Source organism: Gobius niger, assembly GCF_951799975.1.
Source record: "Gobius niger genome assembly, chromosome: 7".
Classification (NCBI taxonomy): Eukaryota; Metazoa; Chordata; class Actinopteri; order Gobiiformes; family Gobiidae; genus Gobius; species Gobius niger.
Genome location: NC_136858.1, coordinates 25594939 through 25622153, shown reverse-complemented (window position 1 = coordinate 25622153; position 27215 = coordinate 25594939). Strand labels below are relative to the sequence as shown.

At 40.0% G+C, this 27215-nt stretch overlaps 1 protein-coding gene across 4 annotated transcripts in view; it reads right to left on the bottom strand.

The window, feature by feature from the left end:
- The window catches only part of pde10a (phosphodiesterase 10A), a 62933-nt gene that overhangs the window by 27928 nt on the left and 7790 nt on the right, over positions 1–27215 (bottom strand). For 2 of the 4 annotated variants that reach the window (XM_079559740.1, XM_079559742.1), the window contains exon 2: positions 1571–1702. In XM_079559740.1, coding sequence (XP_079415866.1) covers positions 1571–1702 — 132 coding nt within the window. Of the gene's footprint in view, positions 1–1570; positions 1703–15781; positions 16250–27215 lie in introns of those variants that run through there. The other 2 variants (XM_079559741.1, XM_079559743.1) reach the window with 2 other exon arrangements.

The window sequence follows — 27215 nt, the reverse complement described above, 5'->3', positions numbered from 1 at the left end:
CCAGAGCTCGGGGCCCTTGATGGATGTGGTTGGTCTGAGGAGCAGAGCAGTGCAATGTGTGTGTGTGTGTGTGTGTGTGTGTGCGTGAAGTCCGGGCCGCACAGACACTCGTAACGACCCGTAAACACCCAAACGGCCAAACAAGAGCCTTCCTCCGCCTTCCCTCTCGCTCCATACACACTTTTACGCGAGGCACATGTGAGATGAGTGATTTGGGTTGCAGTTTAATACAGAAAAGGTGGTCTAGATGCTACGGTTGAGTTTGTAAAATATAAGCATGTATTATAGTTAACGGGGCAGCACAATGAAGCCACGCTTAAATGAAAAATGAATGCTGTAACTATTCCTGTTCAGCTTCAAGTCACCTGTCTCTGTCAGCTAATCACATCCTACTTCATGTTGATGTTTTAAGGCTACAGCATGATACACGACATGCTACACATAATCCAAGCCTGGGGACATATGCAGCAGTCAGCAGACCATTTTCTATAGAGCTCACATTTGTCCAGATTATGCGCAAATGTCTTTCTTTTTCTTAAACCCGCTTTTTAGCTTCACCTGGCCATTTACATCCATTCTCTCACCCACACACTCTTGTTTGGAAGAGGAGCAGAGAATGGACTGAACTTGAGCCAGTCCGGAGAGGTGTTCAACGCGCTACCAAAGTATTACTCTCTTTCTCTTTTTGATTTCAGTACCTCAGTCGTTATTTGGCCGGTATTCATGACTAACTCTCCCGATTACCCAGCATGCCACAGCAGCAAAACCATCAGCCTCTCCATTTTTTTACCAGAATAAAACAAGAATTTAAAGCCAAAAGACAAAACGCGTGAACTTTAAAGCTGCAATAACAAACAGGATTCATATAAGACAGCACAAGTTATCCATCTTCCTCTCAATGCAATATATTCCCCAAAATAGGCTAATCTCAGCATAATCCACTAAATCAATCACTGTGTATTACTTCAGGAGACCGTGGGTATAGCCAATTATGTTAGCAACAAATAGATTGTATTGGTTGTAGCCCTATTGTCACGATTCCTGTAGATGCAGTCGGAGATGTTTAAAACAGTACTAAGTAACTCTTGCCCCTAGAGGCCATAAGCGCAACTGCAGGTGTCGTAGCAAGTTGCAGTTTTTTAACTTATTAATTGTCTTAGAGAGTAAATACTACGCTGACAGAAAAAGCCAAGGGAGAGAGGGATATTGTACATCCAATTATACAATAGAAACAATTTTTTTCGCTCAAACTTGGCTGTAAAAACTGTTTAAAGTGACGCTAGCCCGCAGTTAGCTTTGCCCGTTAGCATGTTAGCTTCTTCTTCGTGATTTTATTAGTGTGTATTGGTTGCTCCGATCCGGTGGCTGTCAAGTTGCAAGCATGTTTTTCTGGCCAGAGACACCAGGGGGAGATGAAAGACCCTCCAATCATCCCATAAACACTTGTATTACCTCCACAGGGACCACGAAAAGGATTTATTAAGGTTACTGAGTACTGCTTTAAACGTGTGCAAACTAACATGGTGGGAGAAAGGCTGGGCGCTTCATGTGTGTCGCATTCGTTTCAAACCTGTGGATTGGCAGCTGGTCTTCCTCTTGATCCATCTCTCCAGAGTCTCGGTGCTCACGCTCTCCAACACAAAGTCATCCAGCATCTGAGGGTGCAGCGAGAGGTAGGCTTTCACTTTCTCATCCGTCAAACCTGCACAGGACAAAACAGAAGGTAAACCTACATCGCTGTTCGTATATTAATTTTGGCATTTAAAGAAATAACAACATTGCTCACACTGGATACATTCTTGATTGTCTTGTTTGAACATTATCCCATTATAGGGCATTAAGAGACTAGTCGACCACTAGCCGCTAGTTGTTTCTGCTCATTCAAATGGAATCATCTATGAGCTAACACTCCGGGACCGAAAGCTTGTTTACGTTAAAATGATGGTGATCCTAACAGCGCAAAGGAGTACAGATGAGGCCAGGAGAACAGTGGAGCTACGAGACAAACGGGGGAGAAGAGAGGGAAGAGGACGCAGACCTTTGATCTTTCTGGAGGCGCAAGGTAAACACTGAGCATTACCTAAAAATTAAGTTAAAACCTAGGAAATGGAACTAAGCCACTTTGCCACTATATTGTATGTTTAACTTAGGAAATAAGGTGGCAAAACTTGCTTCCATGTGAGCCTACATTATTACGTATATGACGGATTTGGACATGTACTCGATGAGGCTTTATTTCTCAGCTGTTAATATGATAACGTCACCACATGACGAGTTGAAAAAGATTTAAAAATCAGTAGTCGTTAATGCCCTAGCCCAGCCATTCCCAAAGTCCGTGACATCGTGGGCCCCTTATTGATCAGAAAATCTCACGGGCCCCCAAATCATAATAGTTTACTCCATTCAAAGGAATTTTTTTTATAATTTTACAGCTAAAATGACATTAAAAGTAACATCTAGAAATGGCAGGAGGCTAAATACTGGTTTAAACTGGTGCATTTGTCCAGATAAATGTATTTTTCCATTCAAAATGAACTATTTTCAATGTACTTGTTTTATAGACAAGCTTTGGGGGGCCCCCTGTAGTGCTTCTGAGGCCACCCAGGGGGCCCTGGACCCCACTTTAGGAACCACTGCCCTAGCCCATTAAACCAAAAATATCATCATAATACTAAATAAAAATGTTTCATCATGCAATTCAAAAACGTTATACCAAAATATTACAAATATTGAAGAAGAAAAAAGAGGAAGAACGAAGAAAAAGAACAAAGAAGAAGAAGAAGGAGAGCGAAGATGAAGAAATGAAGTGCAAATACCCAATTCAGCCCAAACATACTTCAAATTTCATCTGTTGTCAACTTGTGTAATCTGCTACATGAGTTCTTGTGAGATAAGGACAATTACTTCGAAAAGGTGCTGAAGTGCATGTCCATGTAGTCAGTTAATTATAACTGAGAACTACCCGCCACAGGTGAGAACTATTTGCTGTTCGTCCCAGATTTGTGAGACAACGGGCTACAACAGCAGTGTCATTTTCGTGCCAAAAGCTTCCACTCTTGTCTGCTACATACGTTTTTGTGAGATTAAACTCCTCTAAAGGACAAGTACTTCAAAAAGTTGCTTAATCACATCCATGTAGTCGAGTAATTATAACTGAGAACAATTTGCTATTCGTCCCAGATTTGTGACAAAACAGGCAACATTTGCAATGCCATATTTTCCCCCGTTACATCTGTGTAAAACTGTAGGAAGAAAAAGATCTTTTCACAAATGAGACTCATCCAAACAGGAGCGGTTCCACATATATCCGATTTGTCCGTGAACATCACATCACTAGCCTTTAGCTCCTCTCATGTTTACAGTAAGCTCCTCTCCCTCGGGACTGGAGCCCCCAGCAGAGGCAGAGGGATAAAGCAGGACTCCATTGTGCTTAATAGGCAATTAGGTTCTTGAGAGCTCGCTAAGTGCCGCTGTTTACTGTCTTTGTTGTCAGGGAAGAAAAGCCATTTGCCAGACCATCACTGAGGAAAAGTTGTTCTTCATTCGGCCACTGTCAGAAAAAGTACACTACTCAAATACTGCTACTAAAAATATATTACTTAATGTATTTCTCAAACTGAAGTAAAAGCACACAAAAAAACAGGAGGCAAATTAATTATTATTTCTGTTAATCAATCAAATAAAATTAAGTTGTAAATAAGCAAACCAACACACCCAGGCAGCAGGTCATGAGGAAAAATTATGAAATTCCCCTTGAATATTGCAACAATGTTATTGCTATATTTTAAATCAAACATTAAAGCAGAACTGAGTAACTCATGCCCCTAGAGGCCATGAGCGCCACTGCAGGTGTCGTAGCATGACACGTTTTTTTACTCATTAATTGTCCGTGAGAGTAAATACTACGCTGACAGAAAAGACAAAGGGAGAGAGGGATATTGTACATTTACAGTTACACAATGGAGATAATTTTTGACTGGCTGTAAACACTGCTAAAGTTAGCTTTGCCCGCTAGCCAGTTAGCTTCTTCTTCGTGATTCTATTAGTGTGTATTGGGGACTCCGGGTCGGAGCAGGGAAAGTTGCGAGTGTGGTTTTCTGGCCAGAGATACCAGGGGGAGATGAAAGACCCCCCCAATCATCCCATTAACACTTGTATTACCCCCAGAAGGACCACGGAAAGGTATTATTAAGGTAAATAAGTTACTTAGTACAAAAGTAATTCATCAAATTGTTTCAAAACCACAAACACAAAATCTGGACCACCAGGCTAAAAGGCACACGATTAGGAATATTATGTCTAAAACTGAACTTTTGCTGACCATTTATAAGCTGCTATTATGCCATACATTTTTGTTTCAGGCCGTGTTAGCAAAAAATGTGCAAATGTCTACCAGATAACCTCAGTGATTTGTGATGAGGATATTGCCTCGCCTAGGATAATCACAATAACGATGACTGCCGATATATTGCGCAGCCCTTTGTGAAAGATAAGACCACCAAAAGCTATCATTCAGGTTACAAATCTGAGTTATTGCTGTTTACAGTTAACTGATTCAATGAGCGATGTGAAATTAAATCTGTTGTTGCATGTTCCTTTTGAAAAGTCACATGCTCAACACACATGTCTTTGAGAACTGCAGATGTAAAAGCAGCGGGGTTTAGAAAGCCAGAAGTGCCAAGGTAACGGATAATGTGCTCTGTAAATCAGTGTTACTAAAGGACATCTGCCGTTTTAGACTTTAGTCATTCATGCTGTACTTTAGCAATGCTTTTAAGTTAAGGTATTTTTTCTGGTTAAGACATGGTTCACACTTGATTTACACATATTTTACAGGCCCGATATGATCTTGATCTCGAGCTTTAAAAAACACACTCTTCGTCAATAACATTATTTTAAAAAGGATCATGTGTCCCTCCAGCCTCTGATCCAGGAGCTACTGAGGCGAAGGGGGCGAATGGGGCAAACACAACGAAGGGTGAGCGAGAGAAAGAGCGCTGCTGTGGTCTGACGCTGTCCAGACACGAGACACTCTCCTCAGCTCTGAGCGCCTCACGAGACTCCTGAGCCGCTGTGACGCACATCGGCAGAATATAGCTTCATAAATCAGACAAAGTGAAGGGGGGAGAGGGTGCTTTAGGGGACAAAAAGACACACACACACGAGAAAACCGGAGCAATGCAAGAGACCCTCACCACCCGCCCTATTTGTAACACAAAGAAGGCTGTGTAATTAGTGATATGAAAAAAAAAGAGGAAAACAAGGACGCTGTATGAATTTATAAATACGTCTTCTGTGCGAGCCAGCCCAGAAAATTATTTAGCAATCATATGTGAGAACATAAAACAGACAAAATGTGACATTTCTGTGGGGCAAAAACTAACAGAGATAAGGGCAGCTGTAACACAGAATCGAGACGTCGAAATCAAATGCAAAAGATAAAGAAATAAGTGTTAGTTAAAATTAAAATTGTATTTTCCTTCTTTGAAAGGGACTATGCGGAGTGTAATTTTTTTTTAAATTAAGTGTTTTCCTCCCCCTACATGTTCCAGCCATATAATGTGTAGAATGAGCCCAGACCTGTTCATCACAACTGCCTCTAAAATCCTGCACTGTCACTCAAAAAGTTGTTAATTCGGGTCCGAAGTGCCGTCATGCACAAGCTTAATATATAAGGTGCACTTACATGTATGACCTGAGGTGGCAGTAGTGAGCATAAAATGGCCAACTTCAATCTAGTCCCTTTAAGTATTTTACCCTTTGTTTTTTGCACACTATGTTCAAATCCAAAGATTGATCAAATCACTGCATGAAAAATCAATCAGCGAATCTCATTAGACATTTCTGTTGTTTTAGTTTGAAGCATTTTTCATCACTGCACACATCACATCGCATTTTTAAGCAGAAAAAGACACTATTTGCTGTTCGGTATAATTCTTTCATCTTTGTTTTGCAGCTACACAATCCTGCATTTGTCTTTTTTAGCTCTATGATGAATAAATAAACTCATGAATGTTAATGTGGCAGCTACACTTTCGACCATGTGCTTCTTCCTCCTCTTAAACTCCTTGAACACACTTGGACTGTTCTGCGATTCTCCTCCGCTTCAAACTGACAGACTCCTGGAGACCGACTGTGACCGCAGTGACAGTGAGAGCGGCGGGACCTGCGTCACGGCCCCAAAACAGCGCGGCCCAATCGGATCCGTCCCACATGTGGAGGGGTACGGAGTCAGACCCTTGTCAGGAGGAAACCACATGTGCAGCGTTCGGATGAATGAATGAATGACAGATGGAAGCTGCTGGGTGTGACGTAAAGGTTTTTGGTTCTTAAGACACATGCTGATTCAGTTATCTGCTGTAAGACCTGAGGTGGAGCACAATTGTCATGTGTGACAATTACTGTACAAAAAGAGGGTCGTTTACCAAGTGTTTCCTCATGTGCAAAAAGAGTAGCACGTTCAGGAGATTCAGCACTACAGTCATTTAGGCGTCATTTAATACTAATAATAATAATAACAATACCTTGAACTTATATAGCGCTTTTTTGGACACTCAAAGGTGCTTTACATGGGGAATAAGACTCCTGTAACATTCTCTCACTCACACATCAGATGGAATTCACGTTAAATAAGGTCCATTATTAACTTCTCAGTCTCAGTTTTACATACTAGGGTTGGGCGATATGGACTAAAAGTCATATCCCGATATAATTGGGTTGAATATTGATATACGATATATATCTCGATATTTTTTCCATAAAGTGTCCTTTAGTATATGGTAAAAGCAGACATTTATCCAAAAAACACTGGTTTTAAAGCCTTGTAAACAGCATTTTTTTTTTTACAGTGAAGTGACAGCTTTCCTCCCTGAAAGTTGTGAAACCTGGTTTAAACTCAGTCCCTGTGACGAATTTTGATGTTGTAAATGCATTAGGAAACTTTGAGATGAGTTTGGACCAAAAAATAGCAATTGAATGAAATCTGAGTGACCCTGTTTCTTTGTACAATCAGGTATCGCTCCTTTAAGTCAAAGCCAAAGCTAAATACGAGTTTTATTGAAAACTCACTATAAAATGTAAACAAACACTGCATAACAAAGCTAGGGTGTACATTTAAATAAAAATGATGTTAAATAAAAATAGCCTATAAAATAAAATAGGGCAATATTTTTCTGAGGGCAGCATTTCTATATAAAGAGATAACAAAATAAAGTGCTCAGTATAAGATAAACTTTGTATAAATCGGCTTGAGATTACCTGTTTCTTGTTGTAAGAGCTCATCTGAATTTGAAATATCTGATAAACGCGATATGGTCTAATTCCATATCTCATTTAAAATATATCGATACATCTTAAATATCGATATATCGCCCAGCCCTACTACATACTGGTACTTTCATAAACAACCAACCAATTTCTTGTAACAAGCAATTGATAAAAGTGAAGGCAAAAGTGAAAGAAGTACTTCATGTCGAGGTAGTATCTGTTTCAGTTTGTGTAAAACTCCTGCAGCTTATTTGAACACGGTTAATTTACTACAAAAGTTGCATGAGGACTAGTGCGTAATCGCCACAGCTAATGAGTCAAACGAGGCTGCTCATTTACATGGACACAGACAGGAAGCTGTTAGCGTTAGCTGTTAGTCGTGTGTTTGCAAGCTTTGGCGGAGATGTGGCTTTCTGACTCAGACGTGAGCTTCCTGTGTAAAAGCTGAAGCTTGGGTTTTCTGCACTCAGATTGTTGCGTAACACTTATCTTGACTACAGCCACCACACCCTGGGAATAGGAAGGGGAAGCCAATGCAGTCACAGTCTGGCTTTCTGCATTTTTTTTTTTCATAGCAACAAGCCCAAATGCGTCTCAAGTTTGTGTCAGTGAATAAATGTTGCATGTTTTCCCCAAATCGTTCAAATCCTAAAAACGCAGTGTTTGGTTTATTGATTTGTAATAGTCTTTTTGCTCTTTCTTATTCACCCCGGGTTAGAACTGGCACAGGGGAGCACAGACAAATATCATTTTTGTTCGTGAAACAGTTAATCACAGCACTATTTCAACAGGCGCTGTGGGTAACTGCGGTTACCAAAATTAAATAGATAAATAATGGAGCTTTTAATTGTCGTCATGTTTTGAATTAGTAACAGGAAGTCAAACTGTCAACGCACAATGGTGGAGTCATAGTGAAACCAGTCAAGAGCACACAGAGGAGAAACTGCAGTAAGATGACACGGCTCTGAAAGAGGGTATTAGTTAAAAAGATGAGTTTGGATTTTAAACATTTTTGCCATCAATTTGGTGCAAAACCTGCATAAATGTATTATACAAAGCTTCATTTTGACAATTTTGCATTTGATTCAAAATATTATAAAAGATTTTAGTAACACTTTATTTTACAGTACCCTTGATACATTGCATCAAACTAAATTTAATACAATGTAATTTGTTCTGTAACAATGTGCAATAACTTGTACCTATGGGTTAGATACACAATGGAATAATATGTATTTGTAGTTTGTAGGTACATAATGTAATAAGACATAACCCTAAGAGTGTCGTGTCCTATTACATTATGCACCTCTAAAGTACTAATATAAGTTATTCTATTGTGTATCTAACCCATACAAGTTCATTGATACAGAGCACAATACATTGTACTAAATTTAGTTAGGTACAATATATCAAGGTACTGTAAAACAACATTTCTATTATGTCAAATTTAAGCTTTAAATTGTCATCTGTCCAGAGTTAAGTTGAGAATGTTTTGCTTCCATCCACTGAAGCTTCTTCTTTGCTCTTGTGGTCAGAAAATGTGGCAATGATTGTAATGATTTACTAATATGATTCATTTATTAGGAACAACATCAGCAAACTAATGCTGTCCACTACTGTAGCTGCCATTTTAATCTTTAGGCAAGTTTATTTGAAGAGCACAATCTAACCTGTTAATCAAAAAGCAACGCACCGATTATTGAGACTGACCAAAGATCATCATGCTTCAATAACAATTTCATTATTAATTGCGCAGACATATTCACAAACACTGGATTATTATGAGAGTAAAAGCCTCGATTGCAAAATACTTCTCCGAATGCTTTGCAAATTCAATCAGACTCTTATTAATAGAAAAAAAAAACTCAGATCACATTGTCTGCATTGTGAAGAAAACAAGTCTTTCCTTTCAGCCACTCTCTCTCTCCACAACACAAGCAAACTGCGATAAGAACAATACTGCAGCGAGATAATGTCAAACAGCCGCCTCAGCGAGACCCTGGTGGCGCTAGCGAGCAACACTTTCCCAACACGTGAAAAATGCACACACATAGGAAGGAAAAAAAGGGAAAAGGCCACTTCTGTTAAAGCTGCGCTCCCTCTGGCCGCGAGTCAAGGGCAAACTGCCAAGGTACTACTTTTCACTTCACTGACATGAGGCCGCGGCAGGACGGGTGCAGAGGGGAGGGGGGTGTGCGTCAGCAGCAGCTCGGCCTGGGACTCCCTCTGCCAGGAGGTGGGACCCACATGTGCTTCTTATCTTATCTTTGGCGAAGAGGCAGAGCGCGAGAGAGCCAGCAAGACGTCCACCACGCTGCACGGATGAGGTGAGGAGCAAAGCACCGTGGACTAAACCGTACAACTTTTCTGCTCGGCCTGTCGTGCAGAAGCCCCACATGTGTCTGCAATCTACAGCTGTGAAAAGTTTCCTCTTCCATAGGTTCATTCTTAATTTTAGTGAATGTATATAAACAAATACACATCAAAATGTACAAAGCCCATGGACACAGGGTTAAAGTCAGAATCTTCTTATCTGTTAATACATTTCCCTTGTTATTATTTTTTAAGTTTTATGTTAACACAAATTGCCCAAAGCACGTTCCTAGTTTGTCTAGTTTGTGAATCTTCACCAACAACAGCCGTGAAGCTTATTCTGAATATCAGGGCTCTCAGAATCGCTTTCTCGTGAAGGTCCACATTTATGAAAATCATGGTCATTTGTTTTGGTCTGCCTTGTTGCCAGACCTGATGTGTAGCTTTCCAGGTATGTGACAGCTTTACTTTTGTTGGCTGTGTTTTGCTATTCACATTTCGTTACAGCTTTTGTGAGATGAAACAAAAGGCTGCGTTGCTTTTGCTGCTTTTGCGTCTTCACTTTTTGTACAAGATCACAGCTCCTTCACTGCTGTGTCTCTTGAGGACGCACACACACCGCACTGACGTCAAACTAGTCTTCCTAAACTTATCAGATGTTTCACAGATTTTAACGCTGCTCCTTTTGTGAGTTTTTTTTTCTTCTTCTCTTTTTCTTTTGAAACTGTTCAGGATTTGAATGCCGCTCTTCTTCACCTGCAGTGTAGCCGCTTGCCCGTGACCAAACACAATGAAGGGTCAATGCCTTATCTACTCCTCCGTCTGCAGTTTATAGCCCTCACCTCTTACTTCTAATGACCGGGTGCTCGGAGGTGGAAATAATGCAAATGGCATTTCCATGGAAATCTGTATCTCGGAGAGAGAGGTGTGAGCCTGCATTATTGTGCAGTCGTGTTTGTTGAGGGCTGTGTGGGGGCCTGGTCCTGAAGTATAGACTTTAGAATAGTACAGCACTTATTATCATTTCAAAATAATATTAGAAGTTCAATTCATGACTGTAAATGTGGAAGCTTTATAGTGCCTAAAAAGTTACAGAAGGGAAGAAGGAACACTTTATGGTCGCTGTATGGAAATGTTTCCTCTGCTTTTATTCCATTTAATTTCACACATTCAATAACATTTTTAAAGCATGTTCAGCTCATTTCGTTAACGTTATTTCCTCCATCCTCTGCTTTGTTGTTGCTTCTGAGGTCTCCTTTCAGGAGCAATGGGCAACCACAGTGCAGCACCCAGGGTCCCATAGGCCTGTCACGATAACAAATTTGCAGTTTGATATATTGAGGCAGGAAAGTATTGCGATAAACGATTTTATTCACTCTAACAATACTAGATACTGTCAACTCTCACACATAAAAATGACAGTAAACCTTTGCTCTAAAAGTGCATCATCACATCCTAAAATACCACACGAGCTGCAATTAAATATAATTTAACTCAATTTGCTTCAGTGAAAAAATCTACGTTTTACAAAGAAATAATTGGGGGGAAATGCTAATAAATGTACAGACGATAAATATCGAGCCCAAAAATGTATCGTTTATCTGTTTTTTATCAAACGATAAGTCAATATAGTATTTATGGGGAAAATCCTTGTTCCATCTCCATTAGTTTATAGTCTGCGGTCAGGAGTGTCTCGCTGGTGGATTTGTTCTATTGTCGCCTGGTTCCTCTGAGAGAACACACCTCACTGTGATTGTTTAGATCCGCCCCTCACTCACTCTGAGCATGACGGAGTTTGCCCAAAAGGTGTGTGAGAATAGAGTTGCTTTTAACTGAAAAGACTTTGATCACAGTCTTTCCAGTTTGCGGATTATTGCCATTGGATTATACATCATCATATCGCACATCCCTAATTACAGATTAAACTGTTGTCCCAAATCTATGATCAATTAATCCGAGATGGTATAGTTTAATTGCTCTTGAAATACGGGCTTTAGTTTTGACATCCATTCTGGCTGAGGTGGGAAAAGGATTCATAAAAATTGCAGGTTTATTTAAAAAATAATCTGTAACAATGTCGATATTTCCAAACATATACATAGTGCACCCAGGGTATTGTAATTTCTAGGTAATGTGTCCAAAACTTGCAATAAGAGCGAGAAGCAAAATGTTAAAGAGACTAGATATTCTCTAGATATTGTTGGCTTCAAATCTTGAATTGGTTAACCCTTTAATGCAATCCCCACAACCATTAAAGAAGAAGAAAAAAAAAAATTTGAGCCATTTGGGAGATAAACAGCATTTCATTTTTTTAATACCGGTCCAAACCGGATATAAATCAGTCTAAAACTGATCTAAACCAGTAAAAAACAGTCTATACCGGCTCAAAACCAGTCTAAAAGTTGTCAAAAGAAGCATAAACCAGTCCAAACTTGATCTAACCCAGTCTAAATGTGATCTTAACCAGTCCAAACTTGATCTAAACCAGTCGAAATTTGATATACCAGTGTAAACTTGATCTAAACCAGTCTAAATGTGATCTAAACCAGTCCAAGTTTGATATACCAGTCTAAACGTGATCTAAACCAGTCTAAATGTGATCTAAACCAGTCCAAACTTGATCTAAACCAGTCTAAATGTGATCTAAACCAGTCCAAACTTGATATAAACCAGTCTAAATGTGATCTAACCCAGTCTAAATATGATCTAAACCAGTCCAAACTTGATATAAACCAGTCTAAATGTGATCTAAACCAGTCTAAATGTGATATACCATTCTAAACGTGATCTAAACCAGTCTAAATGTGATCTAAACCTGTCTAAAAGTGATCTTAACCAGTGTAAACTTGATCTAAACCAGTCTAAATGTGATCTAAACCAGTCCAAGTTTGATATACCAGTCTAAACGTGATCTAAACCAGTCTAAATGTGATTTAAACCAGTCCAAACTTGATCTAAACCTGTCTAAATGTGATCTAAACCAGTCTAAATGTGATATACCATTCTAAACGTGATCTAAACCAGTCCAAACTTGATCTAAACCAGTCTAAACGTGATTAAAAACAACACATGATTCAATAAAGTGTGCTCTAGCAAACAGTTGAGCAAACGATTAAAGGGTTAAGAAAATATGACTAAAATAAGATAAAATGAGTGATCAAAAATATGAACTAAATATACACTACTGAGAGAATGGTGGAAGTGTGATGTAGTGTCAAAACCCAGACATTGAAGTAATCTGGTGTTAGGTATACTGCGACAAAGATTATAACTCTTATATATGTTGCACCTTTAATCGTTTCACTGGGTTTGCGTCACGGCTGTGTGTGTTCTTAAAGGCCACATCAGTGATGGGGGTCCTGGTCTTTATTCATGGACTTGAAGCTGAACTCAGGCCAAAATGGAAAAGAAACAAGAAGCGCAGGACAATAAGGGATGCACTTTGCGGACCCTGACACAACAGGACACGCTGAAAGAAAAACAAACACCACACTGTCCACTGCTCGCAACTAAACAAGAAAACCATTTATCTTTCGATCACAGGGTTTAGATACAAAGTAGTGTTGGCAGAACAAGCTTGATTATTGAGATAGCGTTTTCCGAAATCTTGAGGTTTCTTTTAATCAACAAAAATAACCCAGATCAAGCACAAGGCAAGAGTGTATCATTTTAAAGTGATAGTCTGTAAGTTTAATTGCTTTACACATTTAACAGATTGAATTTAATTTAACCATTTAGGCCTGCAATTTGACGTAACACAATGAATATTACAGAAATTGTATTTTTTCTTAAGATTTCAGAGACAGAATCCCCGGGCTGTCGCTTTGACCAATGAGGCGAGCTTTCCTGTGTCAGGTCCAATGAGAAGAGAAGGGGGAGGAGCTTCACTTTTGAAAGTTTGTTCTCGCTCTTCTCAGTTTGCAAAATATGAGGGGCTTTCAAGTCTAATCAGGAAGAGAGGAACATGATTGCTTACTTAAAGGCTCATCCATACTTCACAAGACGCAAGAAGTTATTGTTCTTGCACCCTGAGCTGCAGAACAAAATGAAGTCACTTTTGCCTTGTTGCCATGGAACTGTTGTCAGTTACAAAACGTTTCCTCGGCCACAAGGCAAAAGTGACGTAATTTTTTTGCGTCTTGTGAATGAATGAGCCTTTAAGTGTCATTCTCACTCTCGCCTCACTTTGCAATCTTACAGACTATCACTTTAAGAACACATTCGATACTATTGGCCATTAAAAGCAGCATCTCATAATAAAATGCTTGTTGATAATTGGTTTGCTTTAAATAAAATGAAATTAATAAATGCTTAAAATATATGTACTTGAGCATGTTAAAATATTACATCACATCCCCATCATTACTCTTATTAAAATTTCTCTAAACAGAATTAGCGATAGCAGAACACCTTCCTTCATATGAGAGTGAGAGAGGCATGCGGTTATGCAGGAAATGTCCAGTCTGAGGACTTCCTGTCTAACAAAGCAGCCTTCTTCACAAAGTTAAGCAATTTGTCAACAACCAATTTAGGTTTTAAAATGCCAGAAAGATCACATTAGAGCTGACCCAGACTGACCCCACGCACTGACCAGGACACATCGACAGAGAATGGCCGCACATACGTAAGAACTGGCTCGAAGTTACAACACAGTTACAAGAACATGCTGTGCTGGTCTTTGCGGAGCACGGCCTCATGGGAAATGCTGGTTCGAGACGGTCAACAAACCAACAGTTTCGGAAAACCACACACACACACAAAGAGAAGCAAATTCAAGAGTTTCGGATATGCTCTTTTCTCTAAAACTGAAGACAGATTTTTCACACTTTTGGTTGGGAGTTGCCACAAAGTGTATGAGTTGAAATCTATTTGATTGACTCAAGAAAGTTAATACGATTTTACTATAAAACATTACTTTACCCATCATGGAAAAAAACTTCTAACGCCTGTGACACTCAATTCAGGCCAACAGAATAGATGGAGCTGAACTGAACATTTAGTTAAAGTGAAGAAAACTCACTTTAGCTCACCTATTATTTATGTTGAGATATTCTTATTCTAGCGTACAATCTTTAAGTAAGTCGTACATTACAGATTTTTGAAATACAAAATGACTAAATGAAAACTAGGCACATTTACAAGACTATATCGCAAAACAAAACCTATCAGATCATACCGCCGCTGCAAATTTGTGTGAAAGCATATTAAAATCAGGCTTTCTCATCCTTTTTTGGTCTGATACCTCAATCATACATTCCAATACTAGAGTTTACTGCTGTGTGTACTTTGGCATCACTCAGAGCCCCGGCCGCAGCGTTAACATGTTATTACAGGGTGCCACTAAAGGTCAAGCAAGGTGCCACTAAAACAACTGTAAACGCTGATGGATTGATCCAGCAGCTGTAGACTGCGATCTGAAGAACAGTTACAGCCGCTCAAGGGGAGAGACGTGCGCTTGATGTGGAGATGTAGAGACTGATGCAGCTCTAAACCAGACCTCACACACAAGACACATGCACAAGCAGGATTTTCACAAGTCAAATCCACTGCAAATTATGATAAAAATGTAACATAATAAATGTGTATATATTTTAGATATTTGTTGAGAATTGTAAGAACAATTTAAGTGTTCTTAAAATAACATCTGTTGAGAGTGGAGCAAGAAGTTGAGTCTTTTGACAGTAAAACAGACTATATTTATTTCAGTAGCAAACTATTTATTGTATTGATAAGATAGATATACAAATTAGAATAAATGCCAACTTTCAAAATAGCTAATATTTTACAAAAAGATTTATGCAAATCTGTTTAACCGACTATAAAAATATCTTTCCCTCGAAAGCGAGATGTGCCCTCATCACGGGCGCTCGACACTTGCACGGCGGTCCTGCTCCTTCACTCACCGGTTGGTCCCATCCACCACGACGAGCTCACGGTATTTCATCCTAAGTGACTGTGCGTGCAGACGCAGACATTTCCTAAATCACTTCCCCGTCTGATCCCACTTTAATGAAGTCCCCACCCATCCCATTCAGTGACACTGTGTGTCATTCATAAAGTTGGAGAGACAAGTAACAGCGCACAGGACAGTGCGAAATCGGAGGGAATGTCCCAAACCTTCGGCCACTGCACCAGCAGTAACCAACATATCATTCAATGCTCTCTACAGCGCGCATTTGTGCAGGCTGTTGAAATTACTCACTTGCACCGAGGAAACAGTCCGTTAACCTTCTGAAACAGCTTGTCGAAGACGAACCATCTTCCATGTCGGATTGTGAGCGCTAAAGGAGAGTGGAGTCTTGGAGAATAGTGCGCCTCTGCAACTGCAACTTAGTGCGTCTGGCGAAGACCAAACTCCTCCAGCGCGTCCTGTGAGATGTGATGATTGCAGTGTCCCCTATAACTGGAGCTGTGCACGGTCGGGAAGCTGCCCGCCTTCCCTCCTCCTCCGCCAGCGCTATGACCCAGCACCGCTGGCCGAGCTGTGGCTGCAGTCGGTCCGCCTCCTCGGCGTAGTGACTCCGCTGTGGAAGAGCAGCAGCAGCAGACTGGGCCAGGCAGACGCAGAGGCACACATAGCACTAGCAGTGAGAGAGGGATGGGAGTAAACACACATTTTAGCGTGGAGAGGAGGGCGGGACAGGAGTGTGCCAAAGCCAAGCCTCATAACTAACACCCACAGAAAGACACAGGAACACATGGCCTCCAAAATAAAAGAACATTTGTGAAATTACCACGTCGAGTTCAAGTGTGGCAATCATGGTTTCTTATCGACGTATGTGCCACGTGCCGTGTCCATAGACATATTATTGGCCCTGTCGTTCTGATGTTCGCATCATGGAGCCATATCAAAAAGTGTCCTGAATATCACGCCTTTAAAATACGCCAGTGGTTTCAAATAAATTCTCTTTTGTCCGTCTTTCACGTGGAACAATTAGTATTTTATTTTGGATAATGCTATTTTTCTCCCGGAGTTGTCTCGATCTTGTCGGGACTCTTTACGCTCGAGACGCACGCACTCCGGTTTGCGTAAACGGGGCGGGGTTCGGGACTCTCCAGAGACGCAGCTGCAGTTCAGTTTCCTTTGGTCAAAGAGAAGATGGCAACAGCTCCCAAATTTAAAAAACTGCAGAACAATCAGACGTATATCATTTCGTATATATAATATTTAAGTATATACAATTTGGCATTGAAATAATATGCAGGAAGTATTGACCCTTTTGAAACACTATTTTATGAATGGTTCTTTCACCAAAAACAATCCAGATGATCACATCCCACAGTAGCCCTACCTGATTAATATTCAGCATTAGCTAAATGTGTCTCACTATCACAACAATTAGTACAGCTGGACACTTGTATCCTAAACCTTTTGATGCAATATATATATACTGTATTATACTTGATCTGCCCATCCACAAAGAACTGCAAAAAACATGTATTTGCCCATTTGTGTTTGCAGGAGACACGTATCAACAAGGGGTAGAGAACTTGTTGGGTTTTGTTTTTTGGGGTTGTTACTGGAATGAAAATACATCTTCAAACTTAGCCTATGTGGAAAATACAAAACTCAGAACGCCATAGTTTCTTTTCTGCAAACGCTGTTGTATCATATCACGCTGAACCTTCCCTGAACTCTGCGAGAGCATGTTTTCTGCATGTCATGAGAAGGGACTCATCACAAGTTATCACAAGTTTGAGGCAAGTAACGCATCACGCCGGATCAAATTGCCGGCTTTTGTGTCCCAAATGAATTGTGCCCCCCTATCTTTTACCCCGTGCAGATATGGGACCCTTATCAGCGCGAGGTTAGACTCATTTTGCAATCTGATCCGGAGTAAATCGTGTGGCGCTCCCCTCTCGGCTGCGGCGCACAATAGCCCATGAGGCCTGGGTTACGTCAGCAAGTGCAATGTCAATCACCGGCATTCCTGCACACCGGCAGCTGGTCCATGCGGAGGTCAGCTAGAACAATATTCATGCACAGAATGGCTCAACATTGAACGATAAAAAAAATATGCGTAATCGACGTGGATGTGTCGCCACAGAGTGTATTGTAAAGTTAAACAGGGATTTCAAAAATAACACAGACCATTCAAATATAGCACATTTTTTATCTATTGCTAACACAGAGGTAAGTGTCTAACCTCTGTTATTAAGTCATTTATTAAGTCTATGTCCCTCTTTTGATCAGGGACAAAGACAGGAGACGCCAGAACTCAATCTGAGCCTTGTGTGAATTTGAGATCTCCAAAATAACCAAGTATGTGTCAGTAAATTGAATTAGTTTTCCCGCTTTTTTTCCACAAATGTAATTTTTTTCCAATGACACTGAAGTTTGTTCAGAAGTATTTTCAACAAGAGTCTAATGTTTCCATTGCTCTTTTGAGAAAGTATCATGTGTGCACAATTGAATACTGAGAGGAGGCCTTCACTGTCAGGGACTCCCATCGGCCCTTGGTCTATAGCCTGTCCGTCCATGGGAGTGGATCTCTCCTTCTGTGGCTCTCCCCGAGGTTTCTCCGTTTTCCCCGTGGGTTTTGAGTTTTTCCTCACCGTGTTGGAGAGTCTAAGGACAGGGGACACCCATGCCGCTCGTCGCCGCCTGCTGCCGACGCTTATTTAAACAATATGTTTGCCTGGATACTTCATTTGCCTAAACTTTATATTTTTATAATTATTGTTCTGTTTTACAGCCTTTATGTTTGGTGCAGCCCTGTGAGGCACCTCCTGTTGTGATATTGGGCTATACAAACCATTGATTGATTGATTGATTGACTGTATATACAACACAAGTAAAAGTATGTAACTAAAATTAAACATGGTCTTAATTTAAAACTAATTAAGCACTACAACTGATTCAGTTCCTGCATCTACAGCTTTTACTATGTTCTCCAGTGAGACACAGGGCTTTTTCAGTGGGTTGTGTCACCAAAAAAGACAGTTGATTGACTTCGCCTGAACCGCGCACATTTTCTCCAGTTTGGCTTCACCCAAATCCAAAAGTTTCTTGAACAAAGGTTCAAAACAACGACAAAAATGAGGATGAATGTGACAAATAAAGCAGCAGAAGAGTGACAAAACACAAATACAAAGTGATGAAGAAGCAAAAATAGAGCCACAAAAGAGCTACAAAGAACGTGACAAAATGCGTCAAAAAAGCAATGAAAAAAAAGCAACAAAAACACAACAAAAATGTGATTAAAAAAAGCAGCGACAACGCAACAAAAAAGACAGATCAGTTTTGTAGGTCTTAGCTTTCAAATGAGCCGTTACTCCAGTCGAGAAGCTTTAAGATTTGGGTGAATAGTCAACTTTAACAAATCTTGAACGCTTGGATCAACAGAGCTCTGTGAGGAAATATTCAACTGTTTCTAGATATTGTGCACTAGTATAAAAGAGTCAAACTGCACAAAGGTTTTCTCATAAGCTGTTTTTAACCCTGGTCTAAATCTATTTAACCTTCGAAGTACCACCAGGAGGCCAAATCTATATTGTATTTGGACTAAACCGGGTCCAAAAGGGATCTAACATAAACCTAAATCAGGGGTGTCCAAACATTTCACATGGGGGGCCACATACTGAAGCGTACATGGGCTGAAGGGCCATAGATTAGTGGTTAGTGCTGCAAAATCTTAGAGAGGTTTTAATTGTGCCCCACACCTTTACTTATAGTTAACACCTTCATACCAGCTCTGTCTCACAATAAAAATGTTAGTTGTTAGGTTAGAATTGTGTAGAATTATTACATTTCAAACAAAAAAGACCATCTCTGATGATGTGTACCATTTCAGCAAGAAGGCTGAGGGCCACCAAAAATTGGTCTGAGGACCACATTTGGCCCCTGGGCCGCACTTTGGACACCCCTGACCTAAATTTAACAAGGCTATATCTACAGAGTGGGGTAAACCTGAAGAAAAATGAAAACACCTTTAACAAATGCATTACTAAAGCTTCAATTAGAGCTTACATTATTATTGGAGTTAATCCTCCAGTCAGGTGACCATTAGTCGTGCACCAATCTCTGTACGGGGATCAATGAAAGTATGCATTAACGTTATTTGAAATGATCTCTAATTAAAATGAATGACATGTAAATTAACAGATGACCCTGAGTGCCACCTGGAGAACCCAAAATACACGTACCACAGTTTGACGCACTCTTTCATAAAACCACAGTCATGAACTGAATCACTGCAAGCATCCATCCATCTTCCAACAGACACCATATGTGCTCTGTAACATGCATGATAATCAGCAAAGGTGATGACGAAAGAAGCTGAAAGCCCATACATCTAAATAGATCTATGTGTTAAAATGCAAAGAGCGGGCCTGGCTTTGCAGGGCGCGTTTCAGGGAAACCACAGTGCCAAACACACCCCTTGTCATTCACTTAAGCACATTTGTGATCTAGTGAGTTCGTATGGGACCGTTTATACATCACAGGGGAGCAAACAGCCGACACAGGTGGAATTTATGACTCTTTGGGATCGATTAATTTCAAAGAGCCGTCCTGAAGACCGGCAATTTTTGAGGTTTTTGAAGAAGCCAACAGTTCTCCTTGTTGAGTAGTTTGTGAACACATTTTGAGATTTTGCACTAATGTCGACATCAGGGGTGACATTGGTATTTCAACAAGTAAATTCTCTGTATAACAACTGTAAAGCTAACTATGACTTTGAAATAAAAAATACGTTCAAACTGCTATGTCAATTTTAAGTAAAACGTGGTAGCACCTGATAGTAATGCCATGCTTGAATAGAAATGCCTATCTAAAAGTGTAATAATATGGTCATTGTTTTAGTTGCATGACAACAGTGCTATTGTGTTATGCTGTTAGGGGAAATGCAGCTATCAATGTGCTGTATTTTCACCTTTGTTTTTGTTGACATCAGCCTGCCCAGCGACAACAGGTGGAAATTCGTACAAGTGCTACAACCTAATGCATCTCTCCTTTCTGATGTTAATGTATATTGTACACTGTCCCTGTTCAAATCAATAAACAAAACTAAAACAGACTCCTGATAATACTAATGGTCACGTGATTCATCAAAATCCTAACCCAGTATCACGTAAAAGACCACCATTATCTTCTTGATATTATGGAAAAAGGGCCAAAAAGTGCATTATCCCTCGCCATCCCTAGTTACCAGGCTATTTCCATCATATTATCACCCTATTACTAAGCTGTAAAGTACAGTATGACCCTCATAAGCTTTCCCTCATGTTTCCTTCTCTGCTGTTATGCTCATTTGGTGTGTTTTTTTTTTTTTTACATGTGTAACATTAGCTTAAAAATAATAAAAAGAAGAGGCAAAAGATCCAGCCTTTTCACAAATAAAATCTTCAAATGGATTTTTATTTTCCACGAAGCGGAGCTGCTCGGTCGGGGACGTCACATCACCGGCCAACAGTGCATTCGGCGAAGGCACATGCAGCAGACACACGGCGCAGCGAGTCCCCTCCCCCACTGGATCCTCTGTTCTGACAATCCACAGGACAGCCGGAGCATTGACGTCAGAGACAGGCCCATGAAAATACAGGGTCCCTGGGGGGGGGGGGGGGGGGGGGGGAGTTATGCACATCTTCACAGCTTGGCTCATAACCAGCCCAGCCACCAACGGGGCACGTTTACTGCCTCTGTTTGCCCCCATTAGGTGAAATATGCAATCATAAAATCGCGGGGCTAAATTTACAGAAAGCCTGACATGCACAAATTTGCATGCGACTGCAATGCGGCTCGTCTGAAGCGTGACGTCAACGCACGTCATTGCACAGCGATCCATCAGGGCCGCCGTGTGAGAGAGAGCCTCGCTTAGGTCCGTGCAAACAATCGCACGGCACATTGTTGCGGCGCACATCTTCAGGGCTGCACACGGACTCGAATGTAACAGTGAAAAGGTGCCCAGAGGAAAGGGCTGTTGCTCAGACTGTCCCACGAGGGAAACATAACATCTTTGTTTGTTCTCAGACGCTGATTTCCCTCGTCATGCTTAGGACCTTACACTCATTAGTAACAAAGATTTCTGCCCATGTTCTCGTGTTTTCTAGGAGTGTAATTAAGTGCATGACGACACACATGACTAAAATGATATAAGACTTCTAACACTGTAAGCATGCAGATATATGAATGCAAGAGCTGCACGATATGAACAAAATCATGATATTTGAAAACCCTGAAACAGTATAGCGATAAGATTAGATAAGATAGCCTTTATTGATCTCACAATGGAGAAATTTACTTGTTACATTCAGCTCTTAGAAACAATCAGGGTGTGCAAATAGGCAGAAAATGTGAGAAAATAAACAAAAACGATTAAATAGTAAAATAGTGGTATCTTATGTACAATGACTACCAAGGACTTTGTGGGGAGAAAAGTGCTAAACCATCTCAGCACACTCTACATCGCAATTTTCATATCAAAGCAAAACAGGCTGAAATGGCACCAAAAAAGGAAAACATTACTTTTTGGCTCATATAAAGACGCCATGTGTTTTTGTTTCGGGCTGTCTGCAACTAATACGTGAATCTCAGTCAGATGGCAGACCTAAAAACGGTAGCGCTCAGTATGTTTGCACCTACTTTCACTTCCTAATTTGCTGGATGCATTGTGGTTAGCAGTCACAGACAGAGGAAATGCATCATAATATTACAAACAAACGTATTTCAAGAGGTGAGTACATTTTGTGTTCGGTTTGGTTTTGTTTCCTCGCATGCTCCTGGGCAGTTTTAAGCTTTTCTTTGGGATAAATAACAGATAAGAACAGATAAAAAACAGATAAGAGATTCACACTAACTCTAAGGCAATAAACAGTGAGTTGCAGATGTTCATTAAAAAGCACCGTCCCTCATAAATAGGAAAAAAAGAAAAAAAAACATTTATAAGAGGCATCTGCAGACTTTTTCTACCTATCGTGCCTCGTCTTAGGTGGCAATAAGGTACAGCATATACTACTCCAAATGCTGGCGCTCGTGTTGGTCCAGAGAAGCTGTGTCTCTGTCGTCAACAGGAAGCAGCAGATCTGGAGGGGCTTGCCTTTTATGGACTTATTACAGACAGAGCGACGAGCCCGTGCAGAGGAAGATGCTCTCAGCGTCAGCCGGCCGTAATGTCCATAATCATAATCAGGTTCTATGTGACACTGGACACTTCGGGAGGCAGTGCATAAAGCGTCTAACTTAATACTTATCCACAGTGTAAGATGTAATGAAAACATCTCTTTTAAACGCAATAAGTGGCTCGGGTTGTTTTATGGAGAGCGTAATAGCAGCACATCAATCCATCTGTCAGCCCAGGCTTGACATAATGCGTGACATATTTTCTCAAGAAACATGACGGTGATCGCCAACTCATGTCTGCCAAGTCATCCCCCCACCCCCAAGCACCACTCACATTTTGGCAAATAGCGATATGAATGTGGTAAATCATGTGCCAGATGCCCTTCCTGATAGAAATCCAATCATTAATCCATGATCTTTAGGCTTACAGTGTGTAGGAATCAAACCTAATTTTGATTACACGATGTCACACTGTATTTAAAGGGGCTAGATGCAAAGTTAGCCATTTTATACTCACTACTGCCGCCTCAGGTCATACGTGTAACTGCAGCTTCTATATTAAGCTTGTGCAAGACGGCACTTCGGACCCGAATGAACACCTTTTTGAGTGACAGTGCTGGATTTTAGAGGCAGTTGTGGTGAATATGTCTGGGTTCATTCCACATCTTAAGACATTGTTGGAACATGTAGGGGGAGGAAAATACTTAATGTTAACATTTTTAAACTCTGTATAGTCCCTTTAAATACTCTGCTAAGTGACTGGACTGTTGAGCCGTGTCCACCTATTTCCCCTGGCATGATTTGGTTTGTTTTACATAGGCATAGTTCTCCATTTTCCACCAAACCCTGTCAGGGCGGGCCAAACATTAAAGAAAGCTGATGCTGTCTGAGGCAAACACTGAGTGCATCAAACTCAACACACATTAGAGATTTCAGCCAATACGTACTGCCAAACCCCAAATCACAGCAACCGATCTGTGCCCTTCTCATCAAATTATCAACAAAAAATTACTGATACGGTTTTCTTAAAAACGAGTCTCGCCTGATCTAGAGGCCTGTGGGGAGATGCTTAAGTGGAAAAGCATGTAAAAAGGGCCAAATATGTCAAAAGGCTTGGATCTCATCATAAACACTTCTACAATACCTTGTTTTGTTTTGTTTTCTGTCACTCATATGGCTTCAGTGCAGCATAAATATGATGTGAAAAGATATAAAACACATAAAATCATGTTTTACAAATAGGGTTACAAAAGGGAGGACAATTCCCTATACATAACTGGCAATTTTCTGGTAACTTTCAATGGGAACTTCAGCTTGGAAATGTTTGAAAATGAACAACAAACAGACTTTGTTTTTCAATAAACAATTAGTGAACTAATACTTGCACATTAATTCTGTTTTTGTACCATAAAACGCACATTATGAGTAATGTCCCACCCATCAAGACGTTTACGCCCCATCAAGTCATCTCAAACAACTTAGCTTTAATTCATTACTCTTGTCCTGGCCTTTTATATCAGAAAGTGTGTACTTTCTGATTTTTAAACTGTGTTGTGAAGCACTTTGTGGCTTTTGTCTGTGAAAGGTGCTATACAAATACTTCAGTGGTGGAAAGAATCTGAGTAAAAAGTACAAGTAAAAGGTACAAATTATAGGTACATTTTATGATGAATACTTTTTACTTTTACTTCACTACATTTTAGAGCCTGTATCTGTACTTTCTACTCCACTACATTATTAAATTGGATTCAAAGCAAAAGCACTTTTTTAAGTGACCATTTTTGCGATGAACTGGTTTAGTCCAGTTTAGACCTGGTTTAGTTCCTGTTTTTGAGTTAGTGGTTTATTCATTTAGACCTGGTTTGATTCAAATGATTTTAAAAATCCTGCACATTAACCTCTGAAATACTTTTACTTATAAAGTACTTTTTACAATGCATACTTTTATACTTGTACTCAAGTAAAATTCAGATACTTTTACTTTTACTTAAGTACATTTTTGGTCCTGTATCTGCAGTGTTACTTAAGTAAGAATATTGAGTACTTCTGCCACCATTGACTGACTTACTTACTTTCACAAAGATTAATCAAAGTAATATAGTATTTCAATAAGCAGTGGGAGAAACTGCAAAGTTTTATATCACACTTCACTGTCACTTCATGTTAAACTCACCAGTCTCTCCCTCAGATTATGATACACGCTGCTCAATACTGTGTGAGGAGTGGGCGGGGCCTGTGTCTGACACTGAGCTGCATTAAACAGAACAGACCTAAATTGAAGAAGTATCAACAGACTGGGCCATAAAGCCCTTTTATGTATTAAAGCAGTACTAAGTAACTCGTGCCCCTAGAGGCCATAAGCGCCACTGCAGGCATCGTGGCATGACACGTTTTTTTACTCATTAATTGTCCGTGAGAGTAAATACTACACTGACAGAGAAGACAAAGAGAGAGAGGGATATTGTTCATCCAATTACACAATGGAAATCATTTCACTCAAACTTGGCTGTAAATATTGTTTAAGTGGCGTTAGCCTGCAGTTAGCTTTGCCCGTTAGCTTCCTCTTCGTGATTCCATTAGTGTGTATTGGTGGCTCCGACCCGTAGGCAGCGAAGTTGCAATTGTGGTTTTCTGGCCAGACATACCAGGGGGAGATGAAAGACCCTCCAATCATCCCATTAACACTTGTTTTACCCCCAGAGGGACTACGGAAAGGATTTGTTAAGATAAACAAGTTACTTAGTAGCTACTGCTTTAAGCACACTGTACAAAACGCTGTCCTCTTCAAACCCTGAGACATTTCATCTCTGCTGTGAAAGAAACTTAAGCATATTAAATCAGATGTTTATTTTTTTGTGCTGCTGTTTCTATCTGTCTGTGAAGAAGTAATCCTTTGTGTCAATTGTTTTATTTCACAATTTATTCCCATTAATTCCCATATAACCCGGCTAATTGCCATAAATTCCCATTTATTGCCATGAAAAAATTCCGACATTGAAAATTCCCAGAATTTCGCAACCCTATTTATAAGCAATAAAATTAAAATAAAACCAGGCGAGAGAAATTCCCCCAAACTGCCTTCAGACCTTAATAATTCATGAAAGTACAATATTTCTTTGTGAATATTTCAACCTTGTAATAAAACCACTGCCTTTTTCTTGTCCGCCGGATAAAGCTGATAAATCAAATGCATCCGTATAACAACCTCTATTACTCTCCCTGTCTGTGTGATGCAGACCTCATGCTGCAATTACATTCACAAAACGCAAAGCGGATTAGCACGGATAATATACCGAGAAATAATTGTCTGTAAGTTTTCTATCAACCGACCGGAGCTAAACAAGCCCAGACGACTGTGGAGGTGTAGCACAGCCTTCTGCAGGCGCCACGCGAATAAAATAATCAAATAAATGAAAAAAGAAAGGGGTTAAGGAAAAAAATTGTGATGAAAAGAAGGAGGGAGAGGGAAGGGGGGTATTTGCGTCAGAGAGCTGCACCCAGTGAAGTCAGGGCTGGGGCAGAACGGAGCGGAGAGGCTGTTACTGCCAATAAAACATTATGGGCAGAGAAAGGAAATATGGCAATGCTTAAAACATATGGTGCTTTTTTATGTCTTGGAGATTTGCTCGAGGTATTTTCTTCTGACTAGAGTGATGTCAGATGAGGCTTATGTTTTTTGTTTTTTTTACAAATGAGTTAAGAATAAGAATAAGTGTGACAGAAAAGTTAGACAATAGAGCTGCATGATTTGAAAAAAATATCGAATTGCGATTTTGTGTTTTAAAATCCAGATTCAGTTCACTGTGCACATTTTAACACTTCCAGGCGACGTATGAATATGAAGTGCTAGACAAGAATCACATGTGACAGACAGGCTTTGAAGGTTTTATACGGCAGCTGTTCTCAACTGGTTTACCTTCGGGATCCAGCTTTCATTTCACTTTATTTTATTTCAAGCAAATAGTTTGCCACGAACAAAACAGAAAAGATAGCCTACACTATAATAATCAGTTATAAGGCTCGAAATGGAGTGGGGAGAAATAATAATAATAATAATAATAATAATAATAATAATAATAATAATAATAATAATAATAATAATAATAATAATAATAATAATAATAATAATAATAATAATAATAATAATAATAATAATAATAATAATAATAATAATGCATTAGTCTTACAGTATAAAGCACTTTTCCAGATGCTCAAAGACGTGTTACAATTGTGTGCATCATTCATTTACTCCACACTTCGTGATGGTGATCTATTATTGTAGCCACAGCTGCCCTGGGGTGCACCGACGGAAGCGAGCTACCACTTTGCACTATCAACCCCTCTGACCACCACCAACAACTCACACTCTACATCCACCCTGGCTTCCTGGTGTTTCCAAACGGTCTCCCATCCAAGAACCGACCAGGCCCTTCCCTGTTTAGCTTTAGATCTGATCGGGCAGACCAAAGGCGTTATGGCCATATCAAGTAAACAGTGGGGTTCAATAAGTAAAACTTATTGAGTTTTAATTAAAACTTCACAAAAGTTGTACTTAAAACCTTTGTGAAGTTAAAAC